Source organism: Balaenoptera physalus, assembly GCF_965194825.1.
Source record: "Balaenoptera physalus genome assembly, chromosome: 1".
NCBI classification, from domain to species: Eukaryota; Metazoa; Chordata; class Mammalia; order Artiodactyla; family Balaenopteridae; genus Balaenoptera; species Balaenoptera physalus.
This window is the reverse complement of record NC_138882.1, coordinates 135,771,819-135,788,963: the sequence shown is the minus strand read 5'-3', so window position 1 is coordinate 135,788,963 and position 17,145 is coordinate 135,771,819. Positions and strand designations below refer to the sequence as shown.

General features: G+C 35.7%; 1 protein-coding gene across 3 annotated transcripts in view; it reads left to right on the top strand.

Annotated features, from left to right (window-relative positions):
* Positions 1-17,145, top strand: part of LRRC7 (leucine rich repeat containing 7) — a 533,218-nt gene that overhangs the window by 469,786 nt on the left and 46,287 nt on the right. For all 3 annotated transcript variants that reach the window (XM_082418775.1, XM_082418774.1, XM_082418778.1), the window contains one exon: positions 9,190-9,282. In XM_082418775.1, coding sequence (XP_082274901.1) covers positions 9,190-9,282 — 93 coding nt within the window. The remainder of the gene's footprint in view (positions 1-9,189; positions 9,283-17,145) is intronic.

The following is a 17,145-nucleotide window of genomic DNA, read 5'->3' as shown; positions in this document are numbered from 1 at the left end:
TCCATTTTGTCATGGGCCTCTCCAATTTATGACCTAGTATTTTAATTAGAGCAAGATTAACACAAACCGGAAATATCAAGTAGTCAAATGATGGAAGCGGACTCTGAAAGAAGCAAATGCACCATTTACTGCCAAACTGTTGCTGTTATCTTCAGCCAGCAATTTCACTCATTGATATCAATAACTTAATAAAAACTAGAAAAGCTGATTTTCATTGAATAAGCTATTTATCAGCCTCCTAGATCTGACCTTTTTCTAGAACACTGCATTTCCTCTTTGCTAAACCCCTTTAGTTTCAGACTGTTTCTTGGCTGTGAGGCATTCCCTGCTCTTACATTTTATGGCCCCTTTGGGCCTTAGCAGACAGGTGGAACTCCTTCTATGGGAGATGAATACTCTGTCTGACATGCTTTATGGAACACAGCAGTCCCAACACAACCTATTAGCCACACCATAGCGTGCCCAAGGGGATTCTAGCTTCAGATCAGAATTTGTGGTTGTTCGTCACATTTATAAAACCACAGTGTCATCTTTATTATTTCTATTATTAAAAAATATATTGAAGCAGTTCTTCAGATACTTGGCACATATGAAATTTGTTTTCCTTAGATTTTTTAGTGCCTTCCAGATTGACAATAATATAAAATATAGTCACTACCTTGAAAGAGAATGACTAGAAAGTACCCTCAGCAATTTACTTTGTAAATAAAATCTGTTGCATATGTTTTCCTTTCAGTTTTTATAGTGGCCTGGAGAAAGCCCAAAGTGTGTACACCTTCCACATATTATGTTATACAATACAAAATTTTCACATTAGAAAGATATAAGCCAAATTTTAAATAATTTAATTGGAAATGCACAGATATATGGGAAAATGCAAAGGTAAAATGTTTAAATAGTATTAGTTCCTTTCTTCTCATTTTCTAATTAACCACTAATAACAAAAAAAGGACTACAAGGTGAACTGGTGTGATGAATAAAGCTAAAGTATTCCTTCGAGCTAATCAAGCTGTTATATGTTCAGATCCACAGACTGTGAGCCATATAACTACAAAACTATTAGAAACTGTAGTTTCTACCACCCTATGATAACTAGTTTTAACAAATCTAGATCAATTAAAGGAAAAGTTGTAATTAAACCAATCTTTAAAATAAAAATATAGGAGAGTATTTATGGTAATTGCAGTTACTCATCATTTAGAAACTGTTCATTAATGACTCTATCATAAAAATCACATTAGTGGATAGTTTTTTGTCCTTGTGTTGCAAGTGAACTATGTAATAAACATTATATTTACTATTAAAGAGTATGACTGAATTAAGGATAGTTCTATTAAATGGCCAAACCTAATTGATCCAGCTCCCATTGACTCACAATATATGCTAATTAAGTCAGGAATAGGACTCAAGTTTGCCTTGAACTATCTAAGAGGTAAGTATTGAAAGTACCTTAAAAATAAAGATGTAGAGAACATTTGGGGCATTTGCATTTTTCCATAAGCAAATTAATAGGCTAAGCAATGTTGCTGGGGAAAACATTGAGCTACTTTAAAAAGCAAATGTTTCCAATCATCTTTAAGAACATTTCCAATATATATTTATATAAATACAAAATATATGCTAATGTATTTCTTTAGATTTTTTTCTTAACTCTTTATTGATAAACTTTTGCCTGTTAATCTCTGGTAATACTTGGTTCACCCTAGTTCCAGTACTCATTCTGTACTTAAAAGTTATAAAAGTTGTTTTTTTTTCGCTTTGTGTAACCAAAGTGTATGCTACCTTTGGGGTGCCAAGTCTTTCAGTTATCTGGGGTCACCCCGTCCCACTTTACATGGAAAACTAGCATTTTCCCCATAGCCCACACATACACATCCCCAGCTCAGGATCATCAAGAATTCCTAGGTTTATTATGGTTTCTCTAGGTCATTCCCGACACTGATTTCCCTTCTGTTGAATTCCTGATCTACGTTCCTTGTATCAATTCTTTCTTTTTTTTTTTTTTGGCCACGCCATGTGGCATGCAGGACCCTAGTTCCCCAACCAGGGATCAAACCCGTGCCCCCTGAAGTGGAAGCACAGAGTCCCAACCGCTGGACCACCAGGGAAGTCCCTGTATCAATTCTTATAATAGCTGTTATCTTTACTCCAACCTTACCCCAAGGTGGACCTACTCCTAATGCCATCATTTCCCAACAGTACTGCGAAGCATAAGGCTCTGATGTTTAACAGATCTCATTGATGATTTGGGGTTTGTGGAGGTAATAGAGCACAGAATACTGGAATATTAGTCTTCACAGTCCTAAATATTTATTGGCTCTTCCCTGTCACAATTTCTCCATATTTTTGACCTCTCTCTTTCTCACAGTGTTTTCCTCTTTCCTCTAACACTTGTAACTGCCTCTTCAGGAGCTGCTGCCAAAACCCAAAACTCTTTTAACTGAGTATTTCTTCTTTTGTTTCACCTTCACTCTAACTGTGGATAATACTTCTCCCCTTTCTCAAACTATTGGGCTGGCCAAAAAGTTCATTTGGGTTTTTCTGTTAAGATCTTATGGAAAAACCAAATGAACTTTTTGGCCAACCCAATAAAACCCCTGCTATGTCTAAACAATAAAATTATCTACCGAGAAGATGAAATATTCTGCTCTCCTAGAAAGCAGTAACAAATGATTTAAATTAAATAGCCATCGGGGGACCTTCAAGATGTCAGAGGAGTAAGAGGTGGAGATCACCTTCCTTCCCACAAATACATCAAAAATACAACTACATGTGGAACCACTCCTACAGAACACCTACTGAACACTGGCAGAAGACCTGACCTCAAAAGGCAAGAAAGTCCCCACGTACCTGGCCATGTGGCTGACAGGGTCTTGGTGCTCTGGCCGGATGTCAGGCCTGAGCCTCTAAGGTGAGAGAGCCAAGTTCAGAACATTGGACCACCAGAGACCTCCCAGCCCCATGTAATATCAATCGGTGAGAGCTCTCCCAGAGATCTCTGTCTCAACGTTAAGACCCAGCTCCACCCAATGGCCAGCAAGCTCCAGTGCTGAATGCCCCATGCCAAACAACTGGCAAGACAGGAACACAACCCCACCCATTAGCAGAAAACGTTGCCTAAAATGATACTAAGTTCACAGACACCCCAAAACACACCACCAGATGCAACCCTACCCACCAGAAAGACATGATCCAGCCCCACCCACCTGAACACAGGCACCAGTCCCTTACACCAGGAAGCCCACACAAATCACTGAACCAAACCTCACCCACTGGGGGCAGACACCAAAAACAATGGGAATTATGAACCTGCAGCCTGCAAAAAGGAGATCCCAAACACAGTAAGTTAAACAAAATGAGAAGACAGAGAAACATGCAGCAGATGAAGGAACAAGGTAAAACCCCACCAGACCAAACAAATGAAGAGGAAATAAACAGTCTACCTGAGAAAAAATTCAGATTAATGATAGTAAAGACGATCCAAAGTCTTGGAAATAGAATGGAGAAAATACAAGAAATGATTAAGAAGGACCTAGAAGAACTAAAGAGCAAACAAACAATGATGAACAACACAATAAATGAAATTAAAAACTCTCTAGAAGGAATCAGTAGCAGAATAACTGAAGCAGAAGAAAGGATATGTGACCTGAAAGAAAAAATATTGGAAATAACTACCATAAATGCACCAACATTCGAATTATAGAGGTCCCAGAAGAAGAAGAGAGAAAGAAAATTTCTGAGAAAATATTTGAGGAGATTATAGTTGAAAACTTCCCTAACATGGGAAAGGAAATAGTCAATCAAGTCCAGGAAGTGCAGAGTCCCATACAGGATAAAACCAAGGAGAAACACGCCAAGACACATGTTAATCAAACTATCAAAAATTAAAAACAAAGAAAAAATATTAAAAGCAGCAAGGGAAAAGCAACAAATAACATAGAAGGGAATCCCCATAAGGTTAACAGCTGATCTTTCAGCAGAAACTCTGAAAGCCAGAAGGGAGTGGCAGGACATATTTAAAGTGATGAAAGGGAAAAACCTACAACTAAGATTATTCTACCCAGAAAGGATCTCATTCAGATTCGATGGAGAAATTAAAAGCTTTACAGACAAGCATAAGTTAAGAGAATTCAGCACCACCAAACCAGCTTTACAACAAATGCTAAAGGAACTTCTCTAGGCAGGAAACACAAGAGAAGGAAAAGACCTACAATAACAAACCCAAGACAATTAAGAAAATGGTAATAGGAACATACATATCAACAATTACCTTAAATGTAAATGGATTAAATGCTCCAACCAAAAGACATAGACTGGCTGAATGGATACAAAAACAAGACCCATATATATGCTGTGTACAAGAGACCCACTTCAGACCTAGGGACACATACAGACTGAAAATGGGGGGACGGAAAAAATATTCCATGAAAATGGAAATCAAAAGAAAACTAGAGTAGCAATTCTCATATCAGACAAAAAAGACTTTAAAATAAAGACTCTTACAAGAGACAAAGAACTACACTACATAATGATCAAGGGATCAATCCAAGAAGAAGATATAACAATTGTAAATATGCACCCAACATAGAAGCATCTCAATACATAAGTCAAATGCTAACAGTCATAAAAGGGGAAATCGACAGTAACACAAACATAGTAGGGGACTTTAACACCCCACTTTCACCAATGGATGGATCATCCAAAATGAAAATAAATAAGGAAACACAAGCTTTAAATGACACATTAGACAAGATGGACTTAATTGATATTTATAGGACATTCCATCAAAAAACAACAGAATACACTTTCATCTCAAGTGCTCATGGAACATTCTCCAGGATAGATCATATCTTAGGTCACAAATCAAACCTTGGTAAATTTACTAAAATTGAAATCGTATGAAGTATCTTTTCCGACCACAGCACTATGAGACTAGATACTAATTACAGGAAAAAAACTGTAAAAAATACAAACACTAATATGCTACTAAATAACCAAGAAATCACTGAAGAAATCAAAGAGGAAATCAAAAAATACCTAGAAACAAATGACAATGAAAACACGACTACCCAAAACCTATGGAATGCAGCAAAAGCAGTTCTAAGAAGGAAGTTTACGGCAATACATTCCTACCTCAAGAAACAAGAAACATCTCAAATAAACAACCTAACTTACACCTAAAGCAATTACAGAAAGAAGAACAAAAAAACCCCAAAGTTAGCAGAAGGAAAGAAATCATAAAGATCAGGTCAGAAATAAATGAAAAAGAAAAGAAGGAAATGATAACAAAGATCAATAAAACTAATAGCTGGTTCTTTGAAAAGATAAAGAAAATTGATAAAGCATTAGCCAGACTCATCAAGAAAAAAAGGGAGAAGACTCAAATCAACAGAATTAGAAATAAAAATGGAGAAGTAACAACTGGCACTGCAGAAATACAAAGGATCATGAGAGATTACTACAAGCAACTCTATGCCAATAAAATGGACAACCTGGAAGAAATGGACAAATTCTTAGAAAAAAACAACATCCCAAGACTGAGCCAGGAAGAAATAGAAAATATAAACAGACCAATCACAAGCACTGAAATTGAAACTGTGATTAAAAATCTTCCAACAAACAAAAGCCCAGGACCAGAGGGCTTCACAGGCAAATTCTATCAAACATTTAGAGAAGAGCTAACACTTATCCTTCTCAAACTCTTCCAAAATATAGCAGAGGGAGGAACACTCCCAAACTCATTCTACAAGGCCACTGTCACCCTGATGCCAAAACCAGACAAAGATGTCACATAAAAAGAAAACTACAGGCCAATATCACTGATGAACATAGATGCAAAAATCCTCAACAAAATACTAGCAAACAGAATCCAACAGCACATTAAAAGGATCATACACCATGATCAAGTGGGGTTTATCCCAGGAATGCAAGGATTCTTCAATATACGCAAATCAATCAACGTGATACACCATATTAACAAATTGAAGGAGAAAAACCATATGATCATCTCAATAGATGCAGAGAAAGCTTTCGACAAAATTCAACACCCATTTATGATAAAAGCCCTGCAGAAAGTAGGCATAGAGGGAAATTTCCTCAACATAATAAAGGCCATATATGACAAACCCACGCCAACATTGTCCTCAATGGTGAAAAACTGAAACCAATTCCTCTAAGATCAGGAACAAGACAAGGTTGCCCACTCTCACCACTATTATTCAACATAGTTTCAGAGGTTTTAGCCATGGCTATCAGAGAAGAAGAAGAAATAAAAGGAATCCAAATTGGAAAAGAAGAAGTAAAGCTGTCACTGTTTGCAAATAATATGATACTATACATAGAGAATCCTAAAGATGCTACCAGAAAGCTACAGAGCTAATCAATGAATTTGGTAAAGCTGCAGGATACAAAATTAATGCACAGAAATATCTTACATTTGGGCTTCCTTGGTGGCGCAGTGGTTAAGAATCTGCCTACCAATGCACGGGACACGGGTTCGAGCCCTGGCCTGGGAATTCCCACATGCCATGGAGTAAATAAGTCCATGTGGCACAACTACTGAGCTTGAGCTCTAGGGCCCACAAGCCACAACTACTGAGACCATGTGCCACAGCTATTGGAGCCTGTGTGCCTAGAGCCCATGCTCCACAACAAAAGAAGCCACAACAATGAGAAGCCTGTGCACCGCAACAAAGAGTAGCCTTGCTCACCACAACTAGAGAAAGCCTGCACACAGCAACGAAGACCCAACACAGCCAAAAATTTAAAAATAAATAAATAAATTTATTTTAAAAAAAAGAAATCTCTTGCATTCCTATACACTAATGACGAAAAATCTGAAAGAGAAACTAAGGAAACACTCCCATTTACCACTGCAACAAAAAGAATAAAATACCTAGGAATAAACCTACCTAAGGAGGCAAAAGACCTGTATGCAGAAAACTATAAGACACTGATGAAAGAAATTAAAGATGATACAAACCGTGTTCTTGGATTGGAAGAATAATATTGTGAAAATGACTATACTACCCAAAGCAATCTACGGAGTCAATGCAATCCCTATCAAACTACCACTGGCATTTTTCACAGAACTAGAGCAAAAAATTTCACAATTCGTATGGAGACACAAAAGACCCCAAATAGCCAAAGCAATCTTGGGAAAGAAAAATGGAGCTGGAGGAATCAAGCTTCCTGACTTCAGACTATACTGCAAAGCTACAGTAATCAAGACACTATGGCACTGGCACAAAAACAGAAATATAGATCAATGGAACAGGATAGAAAGCCCAGAGATAAACCCACACACATATGGTCACCTTGTCTTTGATAAAGGAGGCAAGAATATACAGTGGAGAAAAGATAGCCTCTTCAATAAGTGGTGCTGGGAAAACTGGACAGCTACATGTAAAAGAATGAAATTAGAACACTTCCTAACACCGTACAAAAAAATAAACTGCAAATGGATTAAAGACCTAAATGTAAGGCCAGACACTATCAAACTCTTAGAGGAAAACATAGGCAGAACACTCTATGACATAAATCACAGCAAGATCCTTTTTGACCCACCTCCTAGAGAAATGGAAATAAAAACAAAAATAAACAATGAGACCTAATGAAACTTAAAAGCTTTTGCACAGCAAAGGAAACCATAAACAAGACGGAAAGACAACCCTCAGAATGGGAGAAAATATTTGCAAATGAAGCAACAGACAAAGGATTAATCTCCAAAATTTACAAGCAGCTCATGCAGCTCAATATCAAAAAAACAAACAACCCAATCCAAAAATGAACAGAAGACCTAAATAGACATTTCTCCAAAGAAGATATACAGATCGCCAACAAACACATTAACGGATGCTCAACATCACTAATCATTAGAGAAATGCAAATCAAAACTACAATGAGGTATCACCTCACACCAGTCAGAATGGCCATCATCAAAAAATCTACAAACAATAAATGCTGGAGAGGGTGTGGAGAAAAGGGAACCCTCTTGCACTATTGGTGGGAATGTAAATCGATACAGCCACTATGGACAACAGTATGGAGGTTCCTTACAAAACTAAAAATAGAACTACCATATGACCCAGCAATCCCACTACTGGGCACATACCCAGAGAAAACCATATGCACCACAATGTTCATTGCAGCACTATTTACAATAGCCAGGACATGGAAGAAACCTAAGTGTCCATCAACAGATGAATGGATAAAGAAGATATGGCACATATATTCAACAGAATATTACTCAGCCATAAAAAGAAACGAAATTGAGTTATTTGTAGTGAGGTGGATGGACCTAGAGTCTGTCACAAAGAGTGAAGTAAGTTAGAAAGAGAAAAACAAATACTGTATGCTAACACATACATATGGAATCTAAAAACCAAAAAATTGGTTCTGATGAACCTAGGGGCAGGACAGGAATAAAGGTGCAGACATAGACAATGGACTTGAGGACACAGGGAGGGGGAAGGGTAAGCTGGAGCAAAGTGAAAGAGTAGCATTGACATATATACACTAACATATGTAAAATAGTTAGCTAATGGGAAGCAGCTGCATAGCACAGAGAGATCAGCTCAGTGCTTTGTGACCCCCTAGAGGGGTGGGCTAGGGAGAGTGGGAGGGAGACGGAAGAGGGAGGGGATATGTGGATATATGTATACATATAGCTGATTCACTTTGTTATACAGCAGAAACTAACACAACATTGTAAAGCAATTATACTACAATAAAGATGTGTAAATAATTAATCAACTAATTAATCAAATAGCCATCTTTTCCCTCACTCTACATTTACAGATTTTCTTTCACTTATTCATACAGTCCTTTCTAATTAGTCAGACTATATGTACGTTTAAAGTAGATAATTAAAATAATGTACAATCTTTTTTTTTAAGGGGTTTTCTAAGTTTTAAAAACTGCTAATTAAAATTTAGTTCTGCACAGGTAATGAATAAATATTTACTCCTGTCTGCTTGTTCAGGTAATTTTAAGTTAGTTCCAATTATAACTGATGCTTATAGAAACACTATTTTGTCAGAGTTTATACTGTCTTTTATATGCCAAGTTAACATAGGCTAACCCTGAGAACTTAAGTGAAATGTGAATATTTTCTATTGGGATACAGTTATTTGAAGATATTTAGCTTTTATATGTATTTGATTACCTTTTTATATCTTTTTTGCATAGTTTTGTGTGAGAATAGAAAAGAATCCTGGCCTTGGATTTAGTATCAGTGGTGGAATTAGTGGACAAGGAAATCCATTTAAACCTTCTGACAAGGTAAGAATTGAATTTCTTATTGGCAATTTTAATTAGAAAAACACTATATTCTACTGCAGCAAAAAAACTTTTTTCAATTTTTTGGTTTTACTGTGCTTTAATAAGCTAGCTAACTATGAAGCCAATTAGAAACTTTTTCAGCAAAGGGAAAAAAGAATTCACTGCAGTGTTTGACAAATCCTATGAATGAGAAAAAATAAATTTAAGCATTCTCTTTGAAAAGGAAGTTGCTTGTTTTTTGCTTTTTGTTTTGTTCACAGTTGTATATATTTGTAAAGGAAGCTATATAGGCAATTTCTAACAAGTTTTTTCCAAAAGTTTATTTGTGGATCACTGATTTGGGAAAAAGTTTTCTCTTCTCATAGTAACAGAATGAATAAATAATGATTCAACACCAGGGCCAGCTGATTGCCATCTCTTTAATCCATCATGTTTGTAAAGTATTTCACTAATAGAATTGTAGAACTGAAAGACCATGGGAAACAAATATTCTGTGAGAAAATCAGTGTTAGCCATGGCAGAGGAATCAGGTCCTCCTCTTATGCTCACCCCTGTCTGTCAAATCATGGGTAAAGGTTCACCACCACTCCCAACTCTAACCTCAAACGTTGCTGAATATCCACCATGCTGCACATGTTCACATCTGGCCTGTCTGATCCCATTGTGGACCACTTGACTTTTTTAAGCAAAAAAATTTACCCTGAGCTATATAACCTGCCTTCTGCCATCAGGGTTTAATACTCTCAGCTTTTAAACAATTAGTGTTTACAATTTGATGATCATTGAAACTGTCTGCTTTTGACCTCATCAAATTTAATTGCATTAAGTGACATCATAAAACTTTGGGATGATGAAGAAAGACAGAAATTAGATATGAGTAAAACCTCCTCAGGCTCTCGACTTAATTTTTGAGTCACAAGGTGGTCCGGATCCTTTCAACTTACCACTATTGTAAAAATAACCCACACATCAGTTTCTGATTAAAGACCTATTTCTGAAAAAATTTGGATGCCCCTACTTTGGAGATTTCCATAGCCTTTAATCCCTTATTTTCCTCTACTTCTTCCCAGTCTTTTTGTTTCCTACCATTAGTTATGCCCTCTTCCTTTCCTTTCTGGAGAAGAAGAAAGAAAGAGGTTGGACTATTTGGATGGAAAGGAGTAGAAAGAAATCCCCAGTGGCCATAGATAAGAGTTTCTTTGCTTAACTGATTGGAGCAGGTATTCATATATAAGGAATGTATATGAAGCAGCCCTATATAATTAGGGAAATTCCAGTTAGAAATGTCTGTGTATAAGTAACTACTACATTTCCTTTTTTGAAATGATGTTGAGGATAATCATTGATTTAGTAGAATTTAAATATTCATGGCTTAGTAGGACCAAGTGTTTACTGAATTTTAATAAATTATTAATATATCTTAAGACAAAAAGCATGAAAAGTCAAAATTATCAGAAACATATGGTATTTTTAAAAGCCTCAAATCATTGTCTTATTCATCTTGACCCCTCTTTTTGTCTCTGGTTTTACACCTCTTCCATAAGTTCTTTCGATGAAAAGGTAACAACCTTATCATTCATAAGATAGTTGAAATTCAAAAGACATGTTTTCCTCTCCTATCTCAGCAGCAGATATATCTTTTCACTACATTTTTGGAAGGCACAGGGTAATAGATATTTTTCAATTAAAGATGCACAAGTTGCTAAATAGTCAAGATGTCTGAATGCTGTTACTTTTCTGCTTCTATTTTCAACTGAAGGGGATAGCAGGTGTGAGGCTTTCAAATCATTGCCTGTGATTCTTCCACTGTGATGAAATATGAACACTTTATAACTATTAATTTAATTTTTCATTGTAACATTTTGATGACTCTAGTGAGACTGAACTATTTCTATGATCTTATAATTTCTCTTTTGGTTAAATGCAACAGATACAGAGCTTGAATTATATAATCTATCCATTGAAAGATTCCCCTCAAAAGCACTTTTCTTTGCCTGATTACTTTCTAAAACACTTAAAATCTGAAAACTGAATCTCTATTACAGAAAAATTGATCAGAGTAATTAAAAGTTCCAAATCTACAGAAGACTCAGACTACTCTTAATTTATTGACCACACCAAACATATGGTAGATACTTAGTTAAAAATGTTGAGGTGATCTAAAGACATTGGCTCTGACAATTTCTATAAAAATTTAATCCACTCACAAAGAAAGGGATTAATCTCGAGGAAATTCAGTTGCATTTTTTTATCCCCAGTGCCCCATTCTTGTAGAGGTTGCATAAAATTTAGAGTAGAATCCAGTGCCTATATCAACCTAAAAATATCAAACAGTAAGAAAATGAAAATGAACTTTAAAAATACTCTTCTCTCCAATGTTGAAGGACAATTTTATCATAAATTGGCTAATTTACAGCTGTGAGGAGGGGTGAGGAGACCCAAAATAAACAGGTGTTTTAATTCAACCTGGGTCAGAGGTTGATGCTTTCTTTATAAGGAGTTCTAGTCATGCAAAAGCTTAAACTTTAATATGATACATACCCCCTTCCAATAAACAAGTCATGGGTTAGAAGCAGTCTTTCGAGCATACTATATTATTTTACTTACTGTTCATTAATGTTTAAGTGTTTTGTAATGACACTCAAAATTCTAAGTATCCAAGATATCTGAATGTCTTAGAGTCATTGAAGACTTTCTGTACTAAAGTAGCCAACAGATTTGTTCCATTCTCTTCATTATAATTGCTAGGAACCACTGTTTCAGCCAAATGCCAAGGACTAAAGTGAAATAGCATCCAAACTGATTACCTGGTTTACAGCCAGATAGGAAAAGCATGAAGCAGTCATCCCTAAGGGCTGAGAGTATGAAACTGAGACAAAAGTGAGTTGTGTTGTTCAGTCTGGCAGAAGTTCCAATTTAGGTTCTGTGGTAGTGTGAGACTATTGCAGAAAAACTCTTGGTACAGCCCAAAAGTTAACTGAGGCTTTAGGGAGAATTGAGGATTAAGATATGAAGACTGTTTTGTACCAGACTTTGAGAGCTTAGAACAGCATCTGGTCTTGCAAATTTAACTCTTCTCGAAGACGCCAAGGTAGTCTGATTATGGTCTCCTTAGGTTAAACGGATGGAGCACGATTAGTCCTGCAGTTCATATCATTGTCAGAACCGTGTTTAGTAGTTGAACAACCCAACTCACTCATCATGGAGTTCATTATTTTGGGTTCACTGCCAGGTGAAAACTGCTTTTACATACTTGGAAAGAGAAAACTGTAGAAAACCAGATGAAAAAGCCTTCATATAATGCTTGCCTTTGCCCTCCCTGTGAAGTGGATGGAGCCATTATCTGGTTTATTATTATAGAGAAACATTGCTGTCAAGATGGCACGATGCTCCAGAGAGATAAAAGATTTTGATCCAACAAATCTGATGATAATAATAAAAGTATAGACTTTTACTGAGTATCTGCAGTGTGCTAGTCACTGTATTAGGCTCTTTATATACATGAACTTATCTGATCTTCTTAGCAACTTGTGTTAGTTGAGTATTATTATTCCCCATTTTGTTGAGGCCCAGAGGGGTTAATTAACTTGCCCAAGGTCATTTAGCTGACCTGTGGCAGATAAGATTTGAACCCAAATTGATCTGATTCCAAATCCTTTTCTCTTAACAAGCACTATGATACGTACCTCTATCTGCAAATACCACTTAGCCGAAGAGCCACATGACAAATTTATACCCTGTAGAGTTGAGACTAACATAATAATCTAATACTGAAAGTGTTACAGAACACTGTAATTAGTTATAGTCTAGATATTTGCTTCAAGTCCTTGGAAGTCAGCATGTATTCTCTATTGAACTTAGATAACTAGAAGCATACATTAGATTGCTAAGCATTTATATAACTTTTGGACTAAGGTATTATTACAGTGGAGATCCTGCCAATGGAACAAACCACAATAATCTTTCCCTATATTTAAATGTTCATAAAATAATAATTCATGATTACAAAATTTAAGTAGTATACCAATACAGTTTCCACGAGATGTTGTTAGGAAGAAGAGACTGGATTAATGGATGACTGATATCATGTTGTTGTGTGACTTCATAAGGCAGCCTAAGACTCTGAAAATAAATGAATTTTTAATGATGTATTCACACAGTTCATCATTCAGGGACTGATATCCCTCCTTGCCTCATTTTAGAAGGAAGGACTAAGCTTCTGGAGTTTAAAGATATTAACAAGAACTCATAGCCTCTTTCTCTATATACTGTAAAGGTACAGCACTGAACAATGCCATGAACAAACACCTAGTCACAGGATCACAATGGAAGCTGTATTATGAATATCCTCAAATCACTTGATAGCAGGAAATATACATACTATGACATTGGAACCAAAGAATCACTTATTCTCCACAGTTTTATCAAAAACACTCATGCTGAGCAGATGCCAGAGAGCCTACCCATATTTCCAATGATTTGGGCAATCGGCATGTAGACACATAAATGATAGAAGAAACAATCCTTTTTTTTTTTTTTAAATGCCTTAATTTGCCCATGGCACAGGTAAAATCCCAAGCCAAGGAAGAACATTATAGGCATGGCAAATGTAAAATACTATAATCACCAATAAACTCTAAATAAATGTTCTGGAATTTCAGAATAAATTACTATATCTGATTCTACATAAATTCTAAAAAATTGATTCCAGATGTCAAACAGCCTCCCTCCTATTTACATCCCACCTTCCACCCCTAGAAGAAAATTTGTGTGGAGATGAGTATTGCATCAAATAAAAGTTTTTATATGATTAATATTACGAAGAGAAGAAAGGTTAGATGTGCAGATCCAAAGCATTTATTTGACATCTTTACCTGGGGATAACAATACCCAGAGGCATGCTTGGCAGTAGCAAATTCGAAAATGCACAAGAATAATTTTCTGTGTTTGTTCAGTCTCATGACACTGGGTGATTCATAAATAAAAAGTTGCAAAAGATATGCTCTTGACTTATGAAAAAGGTGCATACCCTATGTCTACACCTTGTCATGTTTTCTCCATGGATATAAAAATCAGGAATAGCAAACACATTTGTCTAGAACTCCACACAGCATATGATTTATATTTACTACATAAACATTAAACTACATATAATATTTCCTTCATTTTGTACAACTCTTAGACAAAGGTGATTTATTTTATATATTTCTAAATTAATTTTATAATATAATTTATATATCTGTCCCATCTTTAATTCTACTTCAAGCGATTATGTAAAGCAAATTTGGAGAATCCATTAGTTATGTGAAAGTAACATTCAGGAGCAAGGAATAGATATAATATAAATATATATAATTTATATATAAAACTGAATTTTTAAAAATAAATAACAAACAAATTATTTTACAACACAATTACTTCAGCTGCATCTTAGTCACACTGCAGTTTGAGGTTCAGAATGCCACTTGGTTGTCTGAGGACTTTAAAAGCAAGAATTTTTTTAATAAAAAATGCATTTTTGCCTGTTCTGTTCTGTCTTACATGTTGAAAAAAAACCTGAATCTATTCAGAAATATTGATAGAAATGCAGTCTTTGCAATCTCCTATTAATAGAATTCCTATAGGTATGACCACCTATATGAGGCCTTTTAAGAAGGCATGGCAGTGTGCTTTAGCCAATAGGATAATTTCAATATCAAGACATTATATTATAAAGAAGACATATAAGATTTCAGCTTGTGAAAAGATATAATAAAATATAACTCAACACAGACTTGGTTCTTTAAGAAAATATCATTCCATCATACATATGAAAAAATAAGGCGATTTACAAGTACCATTTTAAATAAGAACATTGATTGGGACATTTTAATTCAACAATATATTTAGAAAGTCACTAGAATTGAGATTGCTTTCACTTTGTGATATTCTTTAACAATCAGTAAAATAATTTTCAATAAAATTAAAGTCCAAGTACATAGCCAGCTATATTAGTTGCTAGAGTTAAATATTATCTATGTTCTGTCTGCTGCATCATTTCAGCCATTTAGCATGGAACAAAATAAGCTAAATAAGGAGACAGAAAATGGTGTGGGAAAGGCTTTGAGACTTTTTAAGTTTGTTGCTATTTGATGGGAAAATGTCAGAGACTTCTCAATCAAAATATGAAAGCACTTAAAATTAGTTCATAAATAATATTTTATGTAATAACTAACAAGAATTAACAGGTCCAACAGTGAGAGAAAGTTAATTACTGAGGGTCCAAAAGATCTTTGGGAAATCTGTGAAATCTTTCATATTCCATTTATAAAGTTACTACCACAAGTTTTAAGTGGTATTGCAGGGACCTCCGTAGTATTTCTAGTTTTGCTTGAAAATGTTATAACCAACTAGAGTTCTTGAAAATATTGTGAATCCAGATTAATGGAAATAAAACAAAACAAAAATAAATTAAAAAGTAATAACTTCCATGTCTCTGCCTGTAGCAGTATTGTTTAGCTTTTTTTAATTTACCTATATAACATTTGAGATGTATCTCAATAATATGTATTTAATAACAATATTATCCATTTTTCCTCTAATCTACCCCCAAAGTTGCTCTATGCTTGGGGAGCAGAGGTGCATTTTATCTCCTGGTACTGGGTTCCAAAGAATCGCTAGTAAGCAAAATATAGAATCTACGTATCCCTTCCGGGCAAGACGATACTGCAGAGCTTTAATTTTTGTAGTTTATATTTGTCTAAAGCCAGCTCCCCAAGATGCAGAACCAGAGATGAAGACTTTTGTGCAAGTAGTTAATTGAAGATTTTCTGTCCGGTGAAATCTATATGAGAATAAGGGATGCAGGATAGGGCAGGTGAAGAAAGTGGAAATCCACAAAGATGTGGATTTAGTGGAAACCGGATGATACAGCGTACAGGGCGCTCTGGAGCATCAACGGTACCACAGAGTTGTCTCACCTTGAGGAGGGAAATGGCTTTTTGTACCCTGGTATCAGTCATTAACTACATGGGAAGGAGCATAACCTTCCCAGCATTTCCCAGTAAGGAGGCTCCAGGCTGAGGGTAATTTTCAAAAGAAGGGTTAGATGTGAGCTGTCAGCAGCACCTGCAGGATGAGAGCACCAATCTGATAAAGGGAATCTGGGCAGGTCCCCAGAAGTGTCCATTATGCAACTATGAAAACAATGGATGTTCTTCATCTTTCAAACTAAAAGCACTTTAGTACCAGCAATTCTGCTATGCTCATCTATGAGAAGTACCGCCTGAGTGCTTTCAACCATGGCACATAACTGAGAGGGATTGCCAAAGCAACTGATACTTCAGTGTGGATCCTGAAATTTGCTGTGTCATAGTTTTTTTCAATGAGACCCATTAAATCTGCTTTTAAATACTTGTAATTTTTCTGATTAATTTTTTTCTTAAAAAAAAAAAGACTGCTATATTCTACAAATATAGTCTTAGTCTCTCTAAGAGATAGTAATCACTAACTGAGCCAAATCTATGTTCTTTGGCAGCTAAAGAAAGTTGTTTACAAAATGATATTGATTAGAAGAAGCAGGGAAGTTTGGAGTGAACACACTTAGATGGGAAAAATTTTTAGGTAACAATAGGTAAGATCAGAGAAATGAAGACAACTGAGAAAGAAACCCAAGTAACTGCAAAACACTTTTATTGTGTCATTTTTCTCTTTTGGGTGTGTGAAGAAAATCATGAGAACTCAAAGAGTTGATTCTTAAGTTCTGTAAGTTCCAACTTAAGTCCTTAAATCCTCCCTAAGATCCTTTGAATGAGTTGAAGGAAAACCATAAACAGATGAGAATAGATTTCCAGACACCAAGTTAACCTGAAGGTGCTAGAACTA